This window comes from Apium graveolens, chromosome 7 (assembly GCF_009905375.1).
Source record: "Apium graveolens cultivar Ventura chromosome 7, ASM990537v1, whole genome shotgun sequence".
NCBI lineage: Eukaryota > Viridiplantae > Streptophyta > Magnoliopsida > Apiales > Apiaceae > Apium > Apium graveolens.
In genome coordinates, this window is record NC_133653.1 from 203810305 (window position 1) to 203837420 (window position 27116).

Below are 27116 nucleotides of genomic sequence, written 5' to 3' on the forward strand. Positions count from 1 at the left end.
AATCGGCCGCTTAAACGTCCGCTTAATGCGCTTTTCACAATACTGCCTATTAGAGTTGGGAAGTTGCCAAAAGGTTACTATCAAGATTGCCAAAATTTGGCAACCCCTTGGCAACTTCCTAAATTAGCAAAAAGTCATAAAAAACATCTAAAGTGTATATTTCTCAATCCACTTTTATATTGAACTAAATATAAAATTAATATAGACGGACCATATGAGCAACCTTTAAAGTTGCTTAACTATTGGAGCAAAATTTTAATAAATGTTGACAAGAGTGACATGGATATGAGAGAAAATTAAAAAATAATATATTTAATGATTTGTCATGGTTTGGCAACTTTGTTAGTAATATCTATCGGAGATGCCCAACTATTGGAGTATAATGTTGGTAAGTTGATATAAAATTGAGTGAAAATAAAATATTAATATATAGAATGATTTGGCAAAGTTGGCAAATAGTTTGACAACCCCTTGCTAGAGATGCTCTAATGATTCTGATTGGGGTGGAGGCCAAACCTTTGGCGACTCCTGCACTAAAATCCGAACTTTATTAGCTTATGATACAAAGTATCGCCTTTTATACAGAATTTGGATGTAATGAACATTTGTTTTGTATAGTTATTTCCACTCAAAATGTAGTGATAATGATCTCTTATTAGTGTCTCTACTCAGCATCCAGTAAAGAAAGCATTATTACTTTGACGTTACCTCCAAACTTAGTCCCTGCAATGCGTTGTAGATAGCACTTGTCCAAAGGAAATGCAAGTCCTGCAGCTGAGAAAACTTCGTAAGTTAGAGAGCCGAATTTGAATGCTATGCAACTATTTTATGAGTGTGCTACTTTAGTGGAGGCTGATAACAAAATTAAAATGCATAGAATGATCTCTTTAGTAACCAATTCTCCTATAACCTCAAGATCTTAGTAGTTGAGCTTGGCCTTACGAGGATCATATTATATCTTAACTTAACATGATGAGCCGGAGAAAACTGACACTCATTTATCTAAGTATATTATACTATTATAAGCAGAACACCCTCTATTTGGTAGTTGGTCGTTACAGTTGTTTGGTAGTTGCTCGGTAGTTGTTTGGTTAGACAAATAACAATCGTCAGATCTAAAGTCAGAAAAATGAGAACCATTGGATACAATAATAAAATATTATTATATTAATATTTAAACTGCTCTCATGGATTCAGGGTTCGAACCCCGTCAACAGCTTATTATATTTAAACTTTTATATTCTTTATTTAAACAATATATTATATTATATTATTTATTTTCAGTCAAGTCTCAAATTATTATAAAACATATATTGTTATAATTTATTATATTTTTCGATTTATTTTTCAACTATTGAAAATTATATTATAAAATATATTATTAAAAACTATCGAATGTTAAAAACAATCTGTGCATCGCACGGGGTATAAGCTAGTATTATATAAATTTAGGACGTGAGCACTATTTATTTTTTCTTTTGCAATTTGGCTTTTTTTGAATATAAAAAAATCATCAATATATAATTATTTAGAGGGAAAGAAAAAAGAATGGGTAATCAGCAAACAAAAAACAAAAAGAAGAAAAGAAAAGCATAGGTCACTAACTCACATGGTCGTTGATTATCCTTCTGATTAGACATCAGGCATGAAAACTTTGTATGCACCATGAAATATTTATAATTCTTTCTCTGCTTCAAAAGTTTCCAAATAAAATAAATTTACAATAGTATCGTGCTTATTATGTCATCATAATCTTGTTCTAATATCATCCTGAAAAAAATCATCTCTGTAAAATATTTCTCTCCTAATAATGATTAATTACTAATTGGTAAAAACTAGAATCCTAAATGTACAAGCTAATGACAATATCAAGATCATTGATATGGAACTAATCGGGTTCAATCAAAAGACCGAGAACTAAAATCTAGGAGACATGTATCTAAACACCTCAAGCACAGCTCTTCAGTTCTTTAGGCAGTGAATGTTACAACCCTTCAATTCTTTTCCCAGCGTATATTGCCCAGTGGAAATTACAACCCTTCAAAATTTCCGCAGTCAGTGGGTATTACATTCAAGTCGTATAATTGAATTAGTTAGATCCATGGCTGATGTTCTTGTCACCTTGTTCCAGTGTACTTAGCTGGAGGTACTTTTCCTGAATAATTGAAGACATCTAGGTCAATGAGTGACATTTCATATGGCATGGAGATAGAACTACTTTCCATCAGCAAGGAGGAGTTCGTTGCCTCTATCTTTGAAGTATCTCGTGTTGCACTCTGGTTACGGGGGGTGCTATTTCCAGAACCACTGGATAGCCATGAATCATTGGTTCCTGAAGTATTTTTACTTTTTCGTACCAAATCCATCTCTTGTCCAGTTGGGACAAAGGTCCGTGTCCGGTACCTTATTGCTCCCTCGTCACCTTCATAATGGTTGTAGAGTACATAATCGTGGTAAGCTGGTGCAAACTGCAAGGAAGACTTATGAGAAACTCTACTAACCAATAGAGGTACACATGGAGAACACAACAAATACCATGCATTCATAAAGTAGCTAAGCAGGAAACAGGACGATCTGAAGGTGCATCAGCTAACCTGATGAACTGTGTCGTGGTAGAAATCATTTACCGAGAGAGCATGTAATAAGCTTTCTTTAAATCCACGAGAAATACCAATATTTGCACCAGCATACTCCTTATACGGGAATGCATAAAAATGACCCATAGCTGTTAGGAGCATCTCAACACATAGTATGAAATTTTGAATTTCAGCAGCTTCTTCTGTATCTTTAATGTAACCAGTCTTCGCTGCCAAAAAAAAGGTAACACCCTACCAACAAATGAAGAGAATAAATAGGCAAATACAAAATACTTCAAACAATTTCACCCACCTTTAAACAAAAAATAGAAGATATTCACAATTCTAGTTTCCAACCAGCATAATGATTTTTTCATTATTACATTAGCAAGATTTCAGGTAATTGTATCTTGAAACACACAACTCTTCTTTCTTATAATTATAATTTTGTTAACAATTAGTACATATATTTTTCAGAAACCCCATTTGTTCTTCGATACAAGTTTTTCCTGCAAATACAATGATCTCTCGTGGGATAATCTTTCAAAGGAGCCTTGTTTGACCGAAGTGCCAGTAATTCAACTAATTTGTTTAGAAAATGGTGGAACAGTCAAATAGCAGCTTTCACCATATTGTCTTTACGTAGGGGTAAAAGAGTAAGAAAATTTATATTAACAACCACAATATAAATATTCATGGTCATTAGATTGACCTCGACTGAATCTAACTGGACAGATGAATCAACATATGAAGGGAGATAAGTTAGAGACGAAGTTAGATTCAGTTGGGTGGACAAATTCCATTATATACACTTGAAAAATTTCGATTCTGGTATAGTCTATTTAGTTCTAGATTGATGAAAGATATAAATGGATGCATGAACGAGATCGGATGATTAACATGGTACGGTGAGTGCTTCCAGCTATAGAATTTGAGTTGACAGGGTGACTCAATTCAAATTTTCACTAGGATTAATAGTCAAGGAAAAAAAGGTAAAAATTCTTCTGCACAACAAGAACTTAGTTTAAACACATACCAGAGCGTATGACAGTTCAAACTTATATTACATATTTTAGACAAAAAAACAGCAAAAGTACATCACTAAAATTGTAAAGCATGTACATGATCAAGTTCTTTACCTGCCAATAAGTCAAGAAAACAACAGACTTAATGATGATAAACTTAGGAACAGGATTAAATGGCTGGAGCAAATCCCTGCATGCAACGTAAAACAAGTACAGAGCATACAGCGCCGTGGAGTAGGAAAACGTATAGATAATGGTGAGATAAAGGTATGATTGTCTTGCACTGAAATTCCCATCGTGGTATTTTCCTTTCTCATAGAGTATAATTGTAACAACAACTAGAATAGGCTTGAGAATGACAAAATGCAAGCACCCTTGTTTACACCGTCGTATAAAACGCCTACATAGCATTAAGAATTTCATAAAAATGACTTGTCAAATATGAGGGGGAAGGGGCTAAACATTCAGCTTATTTTAAATTATTATGAATTTAACATAAAATTTGTACAGTTAAACATCACATCAGGCAAGAGAAGAACATAACCCTGACTAATATAAAACCAAAATTATCGGAAATTTACAATCACACATTATAGAGCAAACATAAAACAACCACTATTGCATAGAGGACGAAAAGATGTTAACTGGCGTTTATCTTAGATCAACTCAATTTCATCATCTGACCCTGTTATTTATTACTCAAAACTATAGCCTAAACTTACTAATGCCAAATCGCAGAAAGATTTATACTTAGAAAGCTCATCATATATCAGGTACCCGAATACTGCAAGCAGATAGTCAGCTCTGAAAATAACTCACCCATCAAGTGGAATCGGATGGAAGCAACATGTCATTAGACACCAACTTGGCTTCATAACACGGCCGGTTAGACTTAACACAACAGCTCCTGGACCACCTACCCAATCCAGGCATAAGGAAAGGAAATTATAAATGACCCACGCTTCATATCTGAAATCAATAACAAAAATAAATCATAGGAAAACCCTTAAAATTATAGCTTCATTTTAAAACACTCAAACAAGAATAGCTTAAACTAAATGAGTGTATATTGGGACAAGAGATAACACACTAACACTGTCTTTACGGAAGACATTTCCTCGTATATAGATCCACCACAGTTGTACAACTTAGGAATATGTACTATATTTGACGACCAGCTTAAAAAAATAAGAAATGCACTTTGAATAACGTCTCCCCTAATTTACCAAAACTAATATATGACGTAGCTAAGTTCAAGCACTGCAGTTTAATTTTTACAAGCATTATATAGATTTTGGTACAAGGAAAAAATTAGCTTTAGAATTATATACATGTTTTTATTTTGCGTTGTAAACAATTCATATATATAAATGCCTTACATTAAGATGTCATCCTTTAAAAAGTTACAGGATTTTGTATAAGTTAGAGTCATAGACGTACATACCATTAGTCATCTTTTTAACATTTTACGAAATCTAAGGAAGGACAGATATTTCATATATAGTCCTACATTAGATGGGCCATACTACACTTCGACTTAGGTGATATGGAGCTCATATAAGTGTTCCTACTTCCTGCATTATTAACTCATTTTTATATCTGTAATTTACATCTTAAATTCCTTGATGAAAGATACCGCAATGGGAAAATCCTATATATTCTTCTATTTAGGTATTAACCACATAACTCTGGTCCATGTCTTCAAAAAAGAACCAGGGCACACAACCTGTCATATATTTTTATTGGGCGAGCCCTAGCTATGATGGCTAATTGGCTATCCTAAAGCACAGAGGACCAAAGGCATATTCCACCATAAATTGGACTAGCCAACAGTGAAAATGAGCAAGATCTAAATAAACACTACAATTGCTTGATTATCACGCATATATGCACCCTAACAATGGATCGCTTAGATTTTTCCAAATAAATGTACAACAAATAAATGCCACATGACTAGTGAAACCTTAAGAGTGTTACTATTTTTTTTTGCAAAATTACTTTTTTGAAATATAATTATAAAGACAATATGACACCTAAACTTAATTAATATGATGGTAATTGAAATGAAAAGTATAAAGGATTACAATTTGATATTAAAGATACTGCAATACTTACATTTCACGAATGGAATTAAAATATATTATGGCGCTCTCAGTTACGAGGGACAAGAACGACATCAATGCATAAACCTGCCAAATATGTATGGTTCGTAATACTTAACACATGGGCACATAAGACTACAAGAGCAAGAAAGATAGAGTAGATATGAACATTTACACTTTAAAATATCTTTGTGATAAGTATATTTAGAAACTTGACATGGTATATAATATATGTGCAATCCATATATATGTTTTCCATACTTAGTGTTTAACATAAATTCAAAAGTTTCTATCATCCACAACATCAATATATGTATGTAGTATACCAAATTTTTACATACCGATACAACCTAATGAAAGGAGGAACTTAAATTGATTCCGACGTGATTAATTTTAAAAACATTATGATTTATTCAAAAAATGGAACAAAAAAATAATATGGATTACCTGATGAAGAATAGATGTATAAAACTAATTATAAAACTAAATAGATAAATGCATCCTGACTAATAAAGAAGCTAGTGACAGAACTAAAAAATTCAGCATGAACCATAAAAATCTCAAGGTACTCACAGGAACCATAAAGATGATGCGTACAATGTATCTCTGATAAACAGGTTCGGTGTAGTTCAACAGGTGCATGTATATATGGTAAATCGTCAAAGCAATAGCCCCAACCATGCAGGGAAACGCAACAAGAATGTACAGAATATGCCTCATTCCTAACCAATTTGCTGTAAAAACATAACACAATACAAATTTAAATCACCATCGCCATCGATTCGTAAAAAAACACACAAATAAGCCTGTACATTCAACATAAGGTACACAAACCTCAAATGATAGGCAAATTGTTATGCTTTACAACACATTTGAAATAAAAACACCAACAACCAAAATGCAATATATTATCCAATGCACCTGCAATAAAATCCTAATCAATCATAAATCACAAACCCTATATTTCAATTTTTTTGGGTGGGTAAGTTAAAATTCAACTTCTTGGTTTGTAAAAATCAAGACACACAAAAAGATTCAATCTTTGAAGATAATACAACAACCCCAGGTTCCAAGTTCAATAAAATTACCTTGAAATCATATTTACATACAAAAAGAAAATGAAAATGCATGAAAGAAGTAGAAAAATGACTGAAAATACCTCCAATTTCAAACCCAGGCAACAAAATTAAAACCCCAATTTGAAGAAATTCTTGAAGAAAATATCTTATGATTTGGAAACAATGGGGGCCTTTGAGTTGAATGCTGTAAACATGAAGAGGTTTTTTTTTCTTAGTTGTAATTGAGAATTTGAGATCAACAAAACTGATCTTTACGGTAGAGAAAGAAAAATATAATTTTTCAAGCCAATATGAAAAACAGATACATTCTACTTTCCTATTAAAATTTCAACCTTTTTCTTTTTGTTTTGTTTTTCATGAAATCATATATTTAAGCAGGGTAAATCCGAAAAGGAAATGTTTTTTACATTGACTTTTATGCCAAATAGAATTTCACGAATTATTTTTAAACTTTTTAAAATCATTCTTCATATTTTAAAATATGTTTTCCATTAATAGGAAAGTAAAGGGTGTTTTTTACAAAAACAAAAATTTTCAAAAAATATTTCAAAAATATTCATTTTTAAACTTATTTTTAAAATACAAAATTTTTAAGTTTTATTTTAAAGAATACGATTTATAATTTCTGCAATCTCTTTTTTTTCAAAGTTGTTTTTGAGTTTAATTCGGTTTCAAAGTTGAAACGAAACATATATAATCTTAAAATCAATATTTTCAAAATTTGAAATTAAATTGCATAATAGGTTCCCGATCGTATAAACCGTATTTAAAAAAAAATTATGTTTTTGAAAATAATTTTGAAAATGATAGTATTTTTTAAAATAAATTTAATAATATAAGTTTTATAGATAATTAAAAATGACCAAAATATCTATTTTTAATTTTCTTTTACCCTAAATACCCATAATTAAATTACCCGCCAAATACCCCACTCAGTGTAGTATCATGGCCATACTTCTGTGTCACTTTAGTATCACTCTAAGGTGACTCTTTAATTTGATATACGGTTTGTCGTGTGCTCGTGAGCACATGCTAAGAAAGTGTGACATAAGTTGTAAAAATTTGATTGGTGGAGAGTTTATTAATAATAATGGACACTTGTATGCACAAAAATCCCGACTAATCAAATTTTTACAACTTATTATTACATTTTCTTAGCATGTGCTCACGGGCACACGACAAACCGTATATCAAATTAAAGAATATGCCTTTAGTAGTGCATCTAACTATCTTAATTTATTTCGGGCAAAAAAAAAAACTATCTTAATTTATTTATTTTAAAATTTTACATCATTTAGTTTACGCCATACTGTACCGACAATAAACCAAAAATAGAGGGTTTTTTAATTATAATAATATAATATAAATTTTGAGCTGAGAATTTATCTCATTTAAATATTTTTATCAATTTTAATGTCCAATCAACAAGTATACATATATATAATTGGAAATTTAAATAATAAATTTTTATATTCAGAAAGAAAATATTCGTTTAAAGAAGATTAAGTGAAAATAATATTGAAATTTAAAAAAAATTGATATTGATATGGTAAAGTAGGGCAAGGCAAGTTACCTACTATTGTAATTCAAATAAACGTATGTGGTCCCTAAGTTGTGAACATATCTAAAATTATTATAAATAATAAAACTATGAACTTGTAATTTTTTACACCCTCGGTCCCCGGTGAATTGTTATCATTTCAAGTATTGTCACGTATTTTAAAATAAATATAATGTATAATTTTATAACTCTTTTTTAAAAAAATCCCGAAATAAAAATAGAATATTGAAAATTTTATTTAGAAAAATATTTTTTTAGAAAAAAAATTCTAGACCTATACTGGAGGTATGTCTTTAGTTGGGCAATGGCTCCCATTATCAAAATTGGGAATATAATATCCAAAGTACAATGAAGAGAAAATTTTGGTTTAATTAATCTTTCAAGTACAGTAACAGTCTACACTCAAAATCTGTTCCCAAGTATCTTTCAAATGCGGTACTAGGGGTGTGCACGGTTCGGTTCGGCTCGGTTTTTACCGAAAACCGTTACCGAACCGTGTATGTCGGTTCGGTTCGGTTTCTAACTATTAACCGTAACCGAACCGTTCAGAACGGTTATTTTAGGTTCGGTTAACCGTTTATCGGTTTCAGTTTTTTTTTCGGTTTTTATTTTTTAAAAAAATAATTATTTAACGTAATATTAAGAATATTTGTAGACGCTATTTAATATAAATCTAAGAAAATTAATTGTTTAGTATAATGTAACAAACAAGTAGAATCGTTAAATGAGAGGATTCGTATTGATGACTTAATAGAGTTCTAATATGAATGACTATCGAGCAAGTGGAAGTAAATGCCTTGTAGCAAATTTAAGATAAGCTAGAATAAAAAATTTATAGAGTATATAAATAATGTATACTAAAATTTAGTTCTACACCACTGTTGTACTAGTACTGCAGCTCTTTTTTTATATATAACTATTGTTAGGTCCCAATGTGTTTGTAGAAGGGGGGGTTGAATACAAACAGTACCGAATAATCGAATTAAATGCGGAATAAAAAATGTGAAACAAAATTCAAGTTAAATAAAAATATTATTAAACTTGAAAGGTGTTACAACAACTGTATCGATTACAAGGAATTAATCTCAAATTAATTATCACAAATTTAGAATAAATTCGACATGAACTTTTTCTATTTTTGCAATAATTAGAATCAAATGCTAAACGCGATTTGAGATTAAGTTCTAGGGATTTTGATCCGCTAGATTGTTACACAAGAACAAGAGAATGATTTCTAGTTGATTGGATTTAACTTTACAAACTAGAAATTTAATCTTGAAGTAAGCAGATGAAAAATGAAATATTTGTTGCGGCTGCTGTGTTCTTGTATATTTCAGTCAGTGAATGTCTTCTGCTTCTTTTTCTTTTTGTATGCAATCCAACAAAATTACTTGAACTGCAATGACAATCGGTAGGACAATCTCTTTGGCTCAGCAAGACTTTCAGTAGGACTTTCAATTGTACTAGCAAGACAATCTGATTGAACTACAATGACTATCGGTATGACAATCAGTTGAACTAGCAAGACAATCTCCTTCCTAGTGTAACTTTCGGTATGACAATTGAAATGACTTGGCATGACAATCGGTATGACAATCCAGATTGTCATGCTAGTTCATTTTCAATTGTCTTGCTGATTTAAGACTGTTTTTAAACCAATTAAACTTCTGAAAATTCCTAAAATTAATTCAGAATTAATTAATCAATTAATTCAATTAATAAATAAATTATTCTTCGCAAATATACTTTATTTTCTTAATTAAATTAGATGACTTAATTAATTAATAGAGAATTAATTCCAGTCTTGAGCAACAACCATTCATCTGCAAATCTTCTGAAAATTATGAATCAATTCCACCACTTCAACGTTGACACTCGATGTACTGTCTGGTTCATGAGTGACTAACTTCCGTGACGTTTCTTCATGTGTTGACTTTGATACTCTGATTTTCTTCAGATTAAATCCTTGTAATTAATGATACCCTGACGAGATCTCTGTCACTTGATTAAATCCACGATCTTGATTTATATCACTGAGGCATGATCAAATTCTTGAACTTCTTCCAGTGAATTAACTCCTCAAGTCTGTAGATGAACCTTGTTTCTGAATCCTTTGACAGATATTACTTTGCGAGATCTCTCTGACGGTCGATCCACTATTTACTTATTACATTCTTATTTGAGTTGAGTTGAATCCTCGAATATACAAATAGGCTATGACATATGACTTACAATCTCCCCCTATTTGTTTGTTAGACAATAACACACAAATACCTATAGGATAACTCAACTAACAAATAAGAAAAAGATATAAACATACATGCAAAGTAAATAGCAGAAAAGTTCTGGATGAGATTTAACATTTTCCAGATTCCAAGTAGATGTTCCTCTAGACTGAACATATCTTCAAGTAGTTCCATCTTCATTTGTACAACCACATTTCCTGTTGAGAAGCCCATATCTCTTGCTTCTCCCCCTATGAGAATCAACTGATTAAAAAAGATCACCTTCATTTTACCACCTCTCCCGTACAATAGGATCCGCAGATAAAAACCAATGGTACTCCCCTAACAGCTTCTTCCCTTACTAGGAAATCACCTTGTGTTTACCACCTCTCCCGTACAATAGGATCCGTAGTTACAAACAACAATGGTGTGGTGTAGTATACATTTTTAGGATCTTTTTCTTCCTCCCTGCTATTTTTCCCCCTTAGTTGAGGAATCCTCCAAACTATTACTTAAGCTTTTATCTCCCCCTTAAAGAAGGAATGTATGTCGTCGTCTGAAGGAGTTCTCATACTTCACTTGGTTGGAAAAGAAATAACAAGTAGTTTCTCTTTCTTCCTCACTGTGAGTGTGTGATTGTGTTTTAGTGTACCTCACATGTGTTTCACTCTTCTCTCCACTCGTGTTTACACTCATTCTCACAAGTGTATCACTCTTCTCTCATAGCTCCATAATCCAGCTGTACCTGCAAGGAAAATCACCTTAGCCATCCTTAAAGGAGGTCACAGGTGGTGCAATGGGAGTTCACAAATCCCCATCCTTGTTAAACTCATCAGATAAATCTGAGTCATAATCTACAAGTTGCTAGTTTCCCTTTTTGGGTTCCAGATTTGAATTCTGGGAAGGTAAACAATGATCCAATGATTTTAGCATAAAGATCAAAGTTCCCTTCTAATGTCTGTGAAGACACTTCCTTGTGACTTATCAGGTAATATCTGAATCATTGTAAACAAGTTACCGATCTGCACCTATGTCAGATCCACTATCCGCAGATGCATCCAGGGGATTTAAGCCTGGGGAGGTAGACACTGACCACTGACATATGGCTTTTGGATCAGTATCCTCTCCTAACACCTGTAAAGGCAATTGGTCCACGAACGAACCTTGAACAATCGAATCTGACCTTAAAATGGTCGAAACTCTTGTTTCCGTCAACTCATCCTTTGTGTGTGTAACCTCTCCTTGTGCATCAAGAATTGTTTATGTTTGAAGTGGTGACACTACATCGGATACCTTGGCCGACAGGCAAAATTCAATAGACTCACCCTATTGAGAGAATGAATCTAGTAACTGTTTTTGTGCCTTTTCAGCCATTACATCTTTTTGAGAAGATGTATGGGGGCTAGCAGTTGTCTCGGTTTAAATACTACTCATCTATGTAGGAGACAGAGCTACTGGGTTGACTACAGAACCTTCCTTATGTGGTGCACTAGGCACTATCTCCCTCATGCTCATTCATACTACTTTTAGTGGTAAAAGAGTGTTGGTTGGTTCTGTTTTTGTGTTTGTCTTTACAGTCTGGGATAGACGTTGTGGGTTTTCAACCTCATGACTGTCAATGAAAGAAAGTCATTGGAGACTGAACCTGTATCATAGAACATATGGTAATAGAGAGAAAATGATTTACAATAGTGATTTCAAAAGATTTTACATGAAATAAGAAATCACTAATGTGGAAAGAAGTTTAATTTTTGTTTTTCAAAATGAATGAGTTTTTGATAAAACATTGATCACTTAGGGTAAAGTCTAAGTAATTCTCATTCATGTCAAAAGCTTACAAATATCTGCAACATAATGTTAACAACATATCATTGACCGATACTTGTCAAGTACTTTAGATACTAATTGTTATGTTGCATAAACAATATACCACTGCACATATAAAACAATATGATTGTGCCTAAAGATAAGATAGTTATAAATATGACGACTCTACTTATTCATATAAAACTGTAACTGCAGTTAGAGTGCCATACCATGTCCTTGACGATTGCTTGAGCAGTATACTAGTTCATACCAACCTGAAGTGAGATTGTGAAGAAGAGATTGCATAGTCCAATAGATCTGCAGCTGCAAAGTCCATGAACTGTGGTGCACTGACTTCCTCTTTTAACTCACCAATCAGGAGTACACTTGTACACATCTTACTAGAGTACAATTCCAAGTGTAATGTACAGCAGGTGCCTGATATGTCGTAATATTCTCAAGTCTCGTCACTGGTGCTATATGTTGGATACTGCTTCCTGATAATAACCTAGCACAATATACAAAATTACAATGATAACATTTCCAGCTTGTAAACAGCCATATCCCTCAGATAAACCTTTGCTGTTATCTCCAAAGGTAATCAGGGGGCCAGCTTTCTCAATCCTCATTTGATAACAGGGCTCTATCTCCGGTCATATGTCTTGATGATCCACTGTCAAGAATCCACACTACCGGTTACACCTGTATACTGCCCTGCACTTCAAATGGATTAGACCTTCTTCGGAACCCAAACTTGGTTGGGCCCGGCATACTTGTAGAATTGTCCTTTGTCATGCAAAACAACATTTTTAATTTTAACGATCTCAACATTCTCAATGACTGAACATTTGACCTTGTAAACAACCTTAACAAATTTCTGTTTAAGCTTAGGCACAAATGTCTCCTTTCTAGCCTTAGAAGGACTAGCAGTCTTAGACCTATCATGCTTCTTGTTATTCACATGCTAATGAGGAGTAGTCTTATCATTAGACACATGCTTACCATTAAAATAAGCATACATCATATTAAAAGCACAAGACATACAATTAGCAACACCACATGCTTTATGAGAGTGATTAACAGCAGGCAATTTATGCATGGTAGACATGGCATTATTGTTATCCAACTCATGTGTGTCTGAGTTAGTCTCAGTTGCTTTCACAACTTTGACTGGAACTTTCGACTCACTTGACTTGGAAACAATCTTCTCATTAGCATGATCCTCAGCACGTATTTCTTCTTGAATAACAGAAGAGGTCGCATCAAATGGTTCAGCAATTGATGCTTTATAGAGGGGTTCATCAACACCCTTAAGCACATGTGGTACTTCCCTCCCTTTAGCACAGACATGAGGAGGGGAGTTTATGCCTAATTCTCCAATAGCAGCATTGTAATCATATCCTATTCCAGATGTTTTATTAACAGCTTGCTTACTGTAGAACTCTTTAGCCTTCGAACAAGAATTGAAGTAGGCTCTAACCTTAGTCTCAAGACCGGTGATCTTGTCTTTGAGAATAGTTTCGAGTTTTCTATAACAGTCAACTCTATTCTCTAGAAAAGATACCTGTTCTTTTAATTTGTCTTGATTAATATGCACAAGTCTTAATTCATTGACCTCTCTCTCAAGGTCTGTGATCTTTAAACTTAACAGTTCATTATCACGACGTGCACAATCTAAGTTACCTCTTAGATGATAAACCATTTCAGCATCAGAAAGTTTTACCTCTATTCTTGACGATGAAGCTTTTCCATCAATAGCCATAAGAGCAAGATTTCCTTCATCTTCATCTTCACTGTCAGTATCATCCCAGCTTCTTCCCTTTGCCAGATAAGCCCTTTCAGAGTTCTTTCTTACTTGCTTTGGCTTCCTACATTCTGTGGCAAAGTGTCCCAACTCATTGCAGTTATAGCATCTAATGGTGCTTCGATCAACCATCCCTGTTTTGTACCCACCACTGCTGGTGTTAGAGGATGAAGATCCACCTTTCTGGAATTTGTTGTAGTTGGACTTGTACTTAAGCTTGGGATTCCTCCTGAATCTGACATGGGAGAATCTCTTGACAATTTGGGCCATTGATTCATCTTCCAATTGCTCCAGCTCTTCCAAGGAATAAAAATCATCACTTGATTGATTTGTAGTAGGAGGATCATATTCTGCTACTAACTCATTTTCCTCACCCTTGGAAAACTGTACCATTCTTTCTAACTGTTGAGATTGTTGTTGTTGTTGACCTTCAGCTACAAGTGCAGTAGATGTGCTGACCATTCTATCCTTCCCGTAGACTTCCTTCTGTTGAATCTGCTCCAACTCATAGGTTTTTAACACTCCATAGAGCCTGTCCAAAGAAATCTCACTCAGATCTCTAGCTTCTCTAATGGCAGTGATTCTATGTTCAAGATGAGCTGGCAGTGTTAAAAGAAACTTTTTGTTGACCTCCCTGATTGAATAATACTTTCCATTGATGTTCAGGTTGTTGATCAACGCATTGTACCTCTCAAACACTTCAGTAATTCCTTCTCCTGGATTTGATTTGAAATGTTCATATTCAGAGGTTAGGATTTCCAACTTGTTCTCCCTAACTTCCTCTGTGCCTTCATTAATCACCTCAATAGTTTCCCACATGTGTTTGGAATTTTTACAGTTCATCACATGTCTGTTCATCAAGGGATCAAGGGAATCAATTAATATTAATTGAAGGCTGGCATCCAAGGAGGCTTCTTCCTTCTCAGCAGGAGTAAAATCTTCAGGCTCTTTTGGATAGGTTCTAGCTTCAGTAGTCACCACACCATCTATTATTACCTCCGGTTCAATAACCATCGGAGTTTTTATACCCTTCTTTAACAAGTTTGAATATTTGGGATTTGCAACTTGTAAAAATAATAGCATCTTCTTCTTCCACATGATATAATTCTCTTTATCAAATTGTGGAATTTTAACGGTTCCAACTTTATGTGAAGTCATTATGAATTTTTGAATAAATAAAAATTCAAGGAGTTGAAAAATCACAAAAGTCTCGGATCTTGATTTGTTCGTTAATCAAAAGGCTCTGATACCAATTGTTAGGTCCCAATGTGTTTGTAGAAGGGGGGGTTGAATACAAACAGTACCGAATAATCGAATTAAATGCGGAATAAAAAATGTGAAACAAAATTCAAGTTAAATAAAAATATTATTAAACTTGAAAGGTGTTACAACAACTGTATCGATTACAAGGAATTAATCTCAAATTAATTATCACAAATTTAGAATAAATTCGACATGAACTTTTTCTATTTTTGCAATAATTAGAATCAAATGCTAAACGCGATTTGAGATTAAGTTCTAGGGATTTTGATCCGCTAGATTGTTACACAAGAACAAGAGAATGATTTCTAGTTGATTGGATTTAACTTTACAAACTAGAAATTTAATCTTGAAGTAAGCAGATGAAAAATGAAATATTTGTTGCGGCTGCTGTGTTCATGTATATTTCAGTCAGTGAATGTCTTCTGCTTCTTTTTTTTTTGTATGCAATCCAACAAAATTACTTGAACTGCAATGACAATCGGTAGGACAATCTCTTTGGCTCAGCAAGACTTTCAGTAGGACTTTCAATTGTACTAGCAAGACAATCTGATTGAACTACAATGACTATCGGTATGACAATCAGTTGAACTAGCAAGACAATCTCCTTCCTAGTGTAACTTTCGGTATGACAATTGAAATGACTTGGCATGACAATCGGTATGACAATCCAGATTGTCATGCTAGTTCATTTTCAATTGTCTTGCTGATTTAAGAATGTTTTTAAACCAATTAAACTTCTGAAAATTCCTAAAATTAATTCAGAATTAATTAATCAATTAATTCAATTAATAAATAAATTATTCTTCGCAGATATAATTTATTTTCTTAATTAAATTAGATGACTTAATTATTTAATAGAGAATTAATTCTAGTCTTGAGCAGCAACCATTCTTCTGCAAATCTTCTGAAAATTATGAATCAATTCCACCACTTCAACGTTGACACTCGATGTACTGTCTGGTTCATGAGTGACTAACTTCCGTGACGTTTCTTCATGTGTTGACTTTGATACTCTGATTTTCTTCAGATTAAATCCTTGTAATTAATGATACCCTGACGAGATCTCTGTCACTTGATTAAATCCACGATCTTGATTTATATCACTGAGGCATGATCAAATTCTTGAACTTCTTCCAGTGAATTAACTCCTCAAGTCTGTAGATGAACCTTGTTTCTGAATCCTTTGACAGATATTACTTTGCGAGATCTCTCTGACGGTCGATCCACTATTTACTTATTACATTCTTATTTGAGTTGAGTTGAATCCTCGAATATACAAATAGGCTATGACATATGACTTACAACTATTACCCCAACTCTTCAAAATTACACGTTAAATAAAAAATTTATGATCCATGTACAGACCCAACAACAAAAGGTTTTTAAAATTCTTATATAAAATTTTCAAGTGTCAATAAGTAAATAAATATATATTAAATATTTTAAAATAATATTAGCGGTTCGGTTTTTCGGTTCGGTTTTAAGGATAAAACCGTAACCGTTATCAAACCGCCCGGTCGGTTCGGTACGGTTACGGGTTTTTTCAATTTTTGTCAGTTTCAATTTTTTTCGATGCGGTTTTTCGATTTTTCGGTCCGGTTTCGATTTTTCGGTTTTTGTTTGCTCACCCCTATGCGGTACAGGGTCCCTAGCATAGCATTTCCATTGCACTATCTGACTAGATATGGAGTTCCATCGATGCGCCATATAGTCTCACGTATCATTAAAGAAATACGGGGCAAGCTAGAAACCTAAACTATATATAACGGGTAGAGATGTACAAAAAGTCTGGGCCCGATAATCTGGTTCGGCCCAATCCGTTCAAAGCCCGGTCCGGTCCCGGCCCGAGCTTCGGGCCTCGACGGGCCCTATATTTTTAAGCAAAGCTCGGCCCGGCCTGACCCGGTTAAAAGTCCGGGCTTCGGCCCGGCCCAGCCCGATTAAAAACCCGAAAAAACCCGATTATAATATGATTATTCTAATATATTTTCTTATATCTTTATAAATTCACATTTACTATATATATAAATAATACCTTAAACACATATATATTTATACCTATTTGTGATAATAATATTATTTATATACTTCATTGCATAAATAATGAAAGAAGATATAATAAGTAAATTATATATATTTGGATATCATTGTTATCATAACAATGATAAAACATATTATTCTATAAACATGTTTATTTTTTACCGAATTTAAATGTTTTCAACGAAGTAATGTTTTCATAAAATATTCTATGTAAACTAATACATTTTTACGATGATCTAGTTGCTAACATATGTATTCTTCGGAATCTCTAATAATACTCGATCCGATTTAAATTAGAAAAAAGCCCGACCCGATCCGATCCGGCCCGAAAAAAAAGCCTGGTTAGACCCGTCTCGAGGGTCCAAACGGGCTCTGACATTTTCGGAAAGTCTGGTCCGGTCCGGCACGATCAAAGTCAAAGCCCGAAAAGTCCGGTCCGGTCAAAGACCGGGCTTTTTAAGGGCCGGTCAAAGCCCGGTCTGGCGGGTCTTTTGTGATCTCTAATCACGGGTAGAAGAGCGGCCATACATTTTATCCAATAATGGTTGTCCGCCTAAAATATAATAATCTTAGGTTCTTTTGTTTTATGGTCATTTAATGTTGGACCCTTGTTGGGCTCTACATCATCAAAAGAACATTTAACTTGTATAAAAGCTGAGGTTACATGTTTCCCTCGGGTTCGTGTAAAGTTAGTAATCCTCCGTCCCTAAAAACGTTTCCATTTTGTGTTGAACATGTTTGTTAATGTACACTTTTGATTGTTAATATCTTTAATTTCGTATTAGTATTAAATATAAAAATTTCATTATATTAAAATACTCATAAATACGAATCCAACAAAATTACTCATGACTATGTTTGATATTATAAATTAGACGTAAATTAGTAGTCAATCGTTTAACATGAACAGTACGAAAAGTCAAAATATGAAGTATATTATGACACGGAGGGAGTAATACGATATTTTGGATCGCGTATGAGATGAACATATTGGGCCATAATTTGTCCACGAGTATTTTGGGACATATAAAGTAAAAATGAGGTATTTAAGTTATTTTCTCAAGACTTTTGATCATTCAATTTAAAATAGAGTTATTTTCACTTTGAATCCCTTCGATTATAATATCAAGAATTTGTTGGAGATATTAAGTATAAAATATTTAAAAATGGGAGATGCAAACGTTAAGTAACGGTTGATTAGGGGTAAAATGGAGATATTAAGTATAAAATATTTAAAAAATATATATTAAAAATTCTTGAAATATTCAAATAAAACATTAATAAATTTAAAATATTGAAAAAATAGTAAAAAATATAATGATTTTTTTTAAAAAACGAATCAAGTGTTAAACCGATTTAAGCCTTTTTTAAAAAATAATAATAATTTTTTTTTAGTTTTTCAATTTAATTATTTCATTTTTAAAATATTCAAGTTAAATAATATTTTTTGATATATTTAAAATTATTACACACATTATAAAATTTTTATATAGATACTCACACTATAAAAAAATAAATATAATTTTTACATATTATTTTATAGCTTTTTCGAATTTTTAATATATTTTATACTTAATATCTCCATTTTACCCCTAATCAACCGTTACTTAACGGTCAAAATTAATAAAAATCGGCAGAAGGGTGGTAATTATAAGAGTATTAAAATCTAAGGGATGCATATTGTATATAATTAAAGTTCTTGACCCAATCCGCATTATGCTGAAACCGAAAGGATGTAAAATGAAAATAACTCTTTAAAATATATTGGTCCATGAATTTTACACTTTTACTTCTAAATTTTTAACAATCAAGCTTCTTGTAAATATATAGTGTAAAACTTATAAATTGACATTTTTGTTGAGCATGTTAAGACACATCAATATAAAAAATAATTATGTTCTTTTTCTCTAACTCTTCTCATTTATACTTTATCTTGTTATGTATTTATAATACGTTATCATATTCTTTCATTTTTGTTCAGTTAATTAGTTAATGATATTCTATATTAAAAATCAATATTAAAAGATACGGGATTTGATATGTACAAAAGTAACAAGTATGCACTAAAAAAAATGCTTATATATGACCGAAAAATTTCAGTCATATTTAACTACATATGACTATCGATGGTCATATTTGATTAAATATGGCCAGATTGTGTCGGTCTTTTTTAGGCAGGTAAAATTTAGCAAAATCGGTTATATTTAGTTAAATGTGACCGACTAAATTTGACCATTCATATTTGATTAACTAAAATTGACCGAAAGCAGTTATTTAAATATTTTGACTTTTGACTTTAGATTTCTGATAAAATTTAAATTTCCCGCCTCTTATAAACAAATATGACGACCACTAGTCGAATTTATTAACTTGACCGACACACTATCAATCATTTTTATAAATTTGACCGCTTTAGTATATAATCAAATTTATAAATATGACCTAAATTTGAGTTGGTCAAATTAATAAAAATCACTGATTTTGGTAAAATATAACAAGCAAAATGTAACTATTATTAGTCAAATCTAAGAATTACATTAAATTTAGGTTTGCTGAATGCGACAAAAAGCCGCCAAATTTAACATATCACTGCCAAAAAAAATCCACAATATGAATTGACTTTTAGTTCCAAAAAGTAAGCTGCTAGACATTAGTTTTTATATTTTAAAGAATTAGCTACTATATTATACTAGATTTTCAGTCCATGGCAAAATAAACCTATTGGGTCAGCATCTTCATCTTCGTCTCCATCCTTGTTATTTCGGAAATCATTGTGGTTCAATGATGCATTGTCGATTCTAGTACCTTGCACTAAAACATATAATCTCCGTAAATTATAATTTACTTGATAACAAACAACACAAACTTTTAACAAATTGAAAAAAAAAATATTGTACATTGCAACATTTGCACAACAGGAGTAACTGCAAAGCCATGTATAATGTTGGCTAACAGTAAAAAAAACTACTCAAAATAGTAAACCTTAAAAAGAACATAAAATAGATTCATGCTCAACCAATATCTAATTTAAAAAATTCAACTATCTATCAGAATTTAGGCTGATCAAGTGTTGTTTAATGTAGTTATAAACGCAATGATAAATGAACTCAAGTGCAAGAGGCCGAACACTTTATCAAGGCAATACCAAAAAAATTGTACTTCATCAGATCGGTATATACGTACATTATTGTTAGAAAATGGAAAGTTTGAGATTTATTTTAGACATGCTCTTGATGCAGTTTCCTAAAACTAATTATTGAAGGTTGATCCTTAATATGAGAAGTTAAACTTTCATGTTTGGATCTAAGTCATTTTTAGTGTAATCCATAAAAAAGTTGAGTTGAAGTTAATAGTTTGAAAAGGGTACGTGGTTTTATCCTACATTGATAAGGTAAAGAGGGGTTGAGTGCTTTATATAGTACCATGTGCAAGAGTAGTATACAACTACTAAGGCATGTGGTTGTGCATGGTGTTATTGTGTGTCTTGTACGCGCGCACATACATGCACCTCCGCCTCGCCTCACCACACCACGACTCGACTCGGGTCGGTCGGGTCGGGTCAGGTTGAAGGGCGATTTGGGCGAATATCTCGGCGTCTTGCGTATGTGAGGCGACTTGGGCAAGGAATTTTACTGCTTGTTTAATTAAAATATTTACTGACTTATTATATTGTTTTAATATGAATATTAAATCTGTATAACAGGAAATATCAGTATTTGCTAATAAATCTTGATTCCCGGATCATGATTTCCTGAGGCTGAATTAATCCTGACTCGATCCGGATTTGTTGTGGCTGAATATCAAGATTTGATGAGGAGGAATAAATCCTGACGCTTGAATCTGGATTTGCTGTCGGTAAATACTGATGGGCTGTTTGTATCAGGATTTGATAAACACCGATATTGACTGTTACGTTTCTGATTCTGAGATGTATTTTATTAAATACATATTAAGTCAGGATATCTATTTTAATTAATGTAAAATCTTTAGTTATGTTTTATTTTTGTATTATATAAAGAACTAAACATTTGTAAAATGAGAGACAGAACACATATACTTATGAAACTCTAGCTGTTACTTTTCTCTTCAATCTCTCCACATACATACAGTTTTGTGCATATGTTTCTGGGCGAACTGAAGTACAGGTCGCTGTTGAATATTACGTGACTGTGGACACATTACTTTATGTTGTTGTGTCCTGAAAGCGATATTATGGAACTCATCACAGTGTAAGTGGGGCAATAATCACTTCAAGAAGAATCTAGGCTTCTCGAAGGCTGAGGCTTCGGCTGTTCATAGTTCTTTCAGATTTGTCTTTGTTAAAACTTCTGTTAGAGCAAAGTGTTATATCCTGTCTTTGTCAATTCAGTTACTGATTTATCTTGTTATTTTTCCTTCGTATTTTGTTTCATTTCGTCATTTTGTTAATTTCCTGTTCTTGCTTAATCCTGATTATTTAAGTGTCTCATTATTGCGCGTAGTGATATATATTATGTCCAATAATCTTGAAGTGATGACCTGTGTTATATTGTTATTAGCAAGATGGTTAACGAAACTGTTGATGTTCCTAAGACTTTTGGGACTGGTTCTAGTTCTGGTGGTACTGCATCCATTGATTGGACCACGTATCGCTTTCCCCACCCTATTGATTTATCGGGTATGCTCGATAAATTTAGTGGTGGATCTTCTTTTTCTCGTTGACAGAAAAAGATGAAGCTCTGGTTAACGGTTAAGGGTCTATGGCCAGTGGTGCAGTATGTCTTGGTCTACTGGACATCCTATAGAACAAGATCGTTGGAGTACATAACATCCTGTAGAACAAGTTCGATGAAGTACAGGACATCCTGTAGAACAAGTTCGATGAAGTATAGGACGTTCAGTAGAACGAGTGTAGAACGTTTAATAGAATGAGTACAGAACGATCACTGAAACAACGATAGAAGAGACACAAAGGGCTCTAAGTCTACCATGGGGTGAACCCCATGGCCAACAAAGAGTAGACAAAGCCTAGAAAGTTGCATGAGAAGCTTAAAGTTGGATAGAAGGTTCTGCAAAAAAAAATCGGGACACCACCCCTGGCCAACAGAGGGTCCTGCCCCTAGGCCGACGAGGTTAGGCCGACCAGGATGAAATGGTGCCAAAATGGCTGAGAAGGACCTCCTCCAGGATGGTCCAAGTGGTCCTGCAAAATTCTGGCGACCCCTCTGCGATTTTTTTTGATTTTTTTGCGAAAATGGGGGAAAATGGAAAAAATCCATTTTTTTTAAATTTTCAGGATTTTCATACTTAGCCCGGGTTAGGGCTGTTAGTCCCTAACAATGCAACAAGAATTACAGACAGGGGGTTGAATGGAATTCTTGAAACTTTTTCTGAATTATAAAATGTTCTAACTTAAGATATATATGGCAGTGTTTTGATTTGCAAATTGCGGAATAACAAGTTAAATATGAATCAAAACACAAAGTAGTAAAAACACAAGTCTTTAAAACTTTCTGGTGGATTTGAATGTATCCACCATATATATATATGTATGTATCAAGAGAATTCTGTGAAGCTTGAATAGCTCACAACTGTTTATAAATGAGAACTAAACTTATAGAGAAATGCTAAGGATACAGCTTACAAATGTTTCTCTGAGAAAATATTTTCTTAGTCTTCTTGTTGTTCTAATTGCTACTCTTGGTTTATATATCACCAAGATTACACAGTAATAAGATAAGATAATAAAACAAAACCTATCAAGTCTAATACTATGCTACTTCATTACTATATTCCAGCATCTTTGAATATCTTCATATTAGCATGGAAATAGCAATGCTTCTTTGTTCTCAAAAACCCAGTTGAATAGGCTGCCACATTTCTTTTGCATACACTCGACGCATGTGACTGTGTTGTCACTGTCAACAGATCTTTGAATTGATCATCCGTCGGGTACATGATCATCCGTCGGTGGCTTTGTTGATCATCTATCGGTGGCTTTGTTAATCATCCGTCAGGTAGCTATTTGGCACTTGACTTCATTTCATTTATGCAGAATTACAAGGCATCATCTATGTACAATTAATCAACCTATTCTGCATATCTAATTAAAGTCAACATGACTTATATGCTACTATAGAATCTAAACAAAAGTGTTTGCAGAAATGTGCTACAGGACTTATTATTACATAAGCTACTCACTCGATGGATAATAAACCATCATCCGTTGGGACTATATTGAGTTATCTGTCGGGACTATATTCCTTATCCGTCGAGTGCTACATTTTTCACTAAGTTAAATCTAATAAGGTATTTTGTTAATTAAATCATCAAGTTCACAACATATTCACAACAATCTCCCCCAATTTATGTCTACTGGAATTATAACCATAAATTAAGAGAAACTTGATGATAACAAAACACCCTAAAAATACAAATTTAAAAGGAGGTAGATAAAACTGTAAAGTGCTTCAATTAACAAAGTGTACAAAATTTGCTCACAGTCATTTTCAAGGTGCTCCTCTAGCCTGAGCAAATTAATCTATTTTCTTGAAGATCTGGATCTCTTTCCAAGCTTTCTGTTGTTTTCTTCTATCTGATTTTGGAGTTGTCTGTGGAATTCCAGTTCATCAGATTCTGAGAGATTTAGCAATTCTTGCATTTCCAAAAGAGACTCATTGCTAGAGATGCTCAATTGGTCTTCTAATCTGAAGAATCTTCTAACTCCTTTATCATCCATGAATTCCATCAGCCAGTAGGGCCTTAGATGCACTCTACTCCCTGTGTAAGAAATAGTTAGAGTCTTTGGGAGTGCATTATTGGCTCTAATACTCCTCAGTTCTTCAATCTTCTTTAGAACAAGTCTTCTAAATGTCACATTGAATCCAAAGTTCTTCTTGAAGGATGAATAAACCTTTATCAGCACATATTGGCTTTCTTGAAGGATCCTGTGAAGTGGCCACTGTATCTCTTTTCTTCCCTTGTACTTGAATACTAGTCTTTCAAGTAGATTCCTATAAGCATCAATCCCTCTAACTTCTTCCAGTTCATCTAGATAGAGATTTAAGTCTGAGAATTCCTTGATGTCACAGATGTACATGATGTCTCCCTTGTTGACTTTGGTTTGAGCTTTGGTTAGAGACTTGGATCTGAGAGTTGATGGTTTCACTTTCTTGACTGCTCTTGTCTTTGTCTTCTTTGGCTTCATGAAGTGAGATAGATTGAGTTCAGTTATTGGTAGACTATCCCAGTCTATTGGATCATCCTTTGGAATGATAGGTTCACCATGAAAATTCTTGGATGGATCTATCTTGAATTCTTCATGTGCCACAGAGGGCATGGATGTTTGAGTTGTTGTAGAAATAGACTCTTTGGGAAAGTATCCTTCCATCTCCTCATCACTGAAATCCAACTTCTCTTTATTCTTTGCTTGTACCTTGGCTTCTTTGTCTATGGAGGTTCATTTTGCATTACTTGATCTTGAGATTCAACTGTTTCAGATGGTTGTGCAGAAACTTGTTGTGTAGGTTTCATAGCTTGTAGCTTGGCCTAGATAGCAGCTTGCTCCTTCTTTTGTTTGACCTTTTTAGCATCTAGAGCAGCTTGCTTCTTTTCTTGCTTCAATCTTGCCTTTTCTTCTCTCTTTGCTTCAGTAAATTGAGGGTGTCCAGCCACCACACAAATTTCTTTACCATTCCTGTAAACTTTAGCAATTCTTCTTTTCAGTGCTGAATCAGCTGGATCCTTGTAGAATGCTATGGACCTGGCCAACAGCTTATTTTCATCAGGCTTTGGTGTCTCATACACTGTGTCCAAGGGGTTTTTTAGTGAAAATTTTGGATAGTTCACCCTTGGCTTCAAAATTATCTTAGCCTTTGGAGATTTGATGCAGGATGGTTGTCCTCTTTCCAGATTATTCATGCTCATTTCATTCACAGAGATTTTCCTGACTTGAGAGTGATGAATGGCTGATTTTTCTGGCTTCTTTGCTAGCCCAAACTTCTTTTGTATGTCCTCATCAATTTTCTCCCAGTTGATTAGACTCAACTGCTTCTTTTCATCTGCTCTCAGTGGGGCTGCTGCTTCATTTATTATATCAATATTGTTTGTTGTTGGTGGCTTGGTGAAAGAAATTGTAGGCACAATTACTTTACTGACTTGAATGTTAAGCTATTTCTCCCCCTCACTTGATCCTTTCTCCCCCTTTTTGTTATCATCAAGTTGTGTGGGAGGGAGTTGAGCTGCCACTAGTTGTTGGAGTAATGCGGTCTGAGCTTCTTGATTATTTAGTATCTTGGCCATTGACTTCTCTACAACAGATAGTCTTGAGTCCATGGCCTCAACTTTCCTGTTTAGATCAACCTCCTTCCTTAGTTTGTGAGCAATTTCAGTCATGGTGGTTGAAGGAAGTCTAGCATCCATCCTTTCTATCATATCCTTTTTGACTTCAGAAATTTCCTGCTTTATGGCATCCACACTCTGACTGTGTTGGAGGGCTTGAATCTTATGCAACTGGAGTGCTTCAAGATGTGCTTTGAGTAGTTGCTTTGTGCTAGCATTGGAAGATGCCTGAATGGCTGCTTGGGTGTCATGAATCAGCTTGAAAAGTGTTGATTGCAGATGTGAGTAGGTGCATTCTTTTATGAGCATCCAGGCAGGAATATCTGCCTCTCCCCCTATGTCCATGCTATCTTCCTCATCATTACCACCATCATCCCCAAGAGAAGTCTCATCCAGTTCCAAATCACTGCCAATATTGGAAGGCATAGCAGTGATTGCATCCTCTGCTCTTTGTAAGGATTGTGTTGTATGCACCAAGTTTAGCAATCTTTCAGCCTCCACATTGGCCTGTACAGCTAGAGTTTGGTAAGCTGTTACAGGGTGAGTAAATGTCTCAGCATCCAGGGAAATGGAATCTATAACAGCTTGATATTCTTGCTGAAATAGCCTTTCCCTTTCTGTATCATTGACACTCATTGACTCACTTGCAATGGTTTCCATCCTTATCACTCCTGTACCTGCATTTCTCTCTTGATCTCTCTTTTGTTGCATCAAGGTCTCACCTTGGCTCCCCACCCTCACACCCTCACCTTCACCATCTAAGGTGGGACTCCTCACACTCACTTGCCAATCCCGAAGAAATGGATTGCATTTGTTCACTCTTTTCCTCTCCTTTTTCCTGGGAGCAACCCAGACTCTCACTCATTCCACTCTCTTCCCTCAATCCTAGGAGTGATTGTACTACTACTAAGTCTTCTGCACTTGTAATAATTGATGAAATTTGAAGTTATGCAGAGACAGTCGAAGGATAAGAGATATCCATCGAGGTAGTAATTTGGCTAACCGACGGATGACTGCTGTTAGGCACATCCGTCGGGATACAATCACTACTCGACGGATGAACAATATCCATCGAGAGAGTAGAAATAAATGAGTTTGGAGTGGAGACTATTGTGGAATCTGTGCAGATTGATGAAAATTTAGGCACATATGTCTCAATAGTCTCAGAAAGAAATGGCAAGTGAATCAACAAATCATCTAGAAGATGATGCTCACTTTCTTAGATTTTTGGCTTCTCCAAGAGAGTTAAAGATGGAGAATTTGTAAGTGATGTGTTTATCATGTCAACATCCAAAGAGTGTGTGGGAGAATTTGGT

The 27116-nt window shown here is 33.9% G+C and overlaps 1 protein-coding gene across 3 annotated transcripts; it reads right to left on the reverse strand.

The window, feature by feature from the left end:
* Positions 1–1656: 1656 nt before the first annotated feature.
* Positions 1657–7085, reverse strand: LOC141672760 (uncharacterized). 3 transcript variants are annotated; one of them, XM_074479422.1, is made up of 8 exons: positions 6863–7085; positions 6538–6624; positions 6301–6437; positions 5717–5790; positions 4421–4570; positions 3716–4001; positions 2595–2828; positions 1657–2468 (listed from the first exon to the last, which is right to left on the reverse strand). In XM_074479422.1, exons 3-8 carry the CDS (start codon positions 6421–6423, stop codon positions 2118–2120), a joined length of 1218 nt encoding a protein of 405 aa, XP_074335523.1. In that variant the 5' UTR covers positions 6424–6437; positions 6538–6624; positions 6863–7085; the 3' UTR covers positions 1657–2117. The 3 variants fall into 3 exon arrangements, with proteins under 3 accessions (XP_074335523.1, XP_074335521.1, XP_074335522.1); XM_074479420.1 differs by having other exon boundaries at positions 6277–6437; positions 6863–7084; XM_074479421.1 differs by lacking the exon at positions 6538–6624 and having other exon boundaries at positions 6277–6437.
* Positions 7086–27116: the final 20031 nt, after the last annotated feature.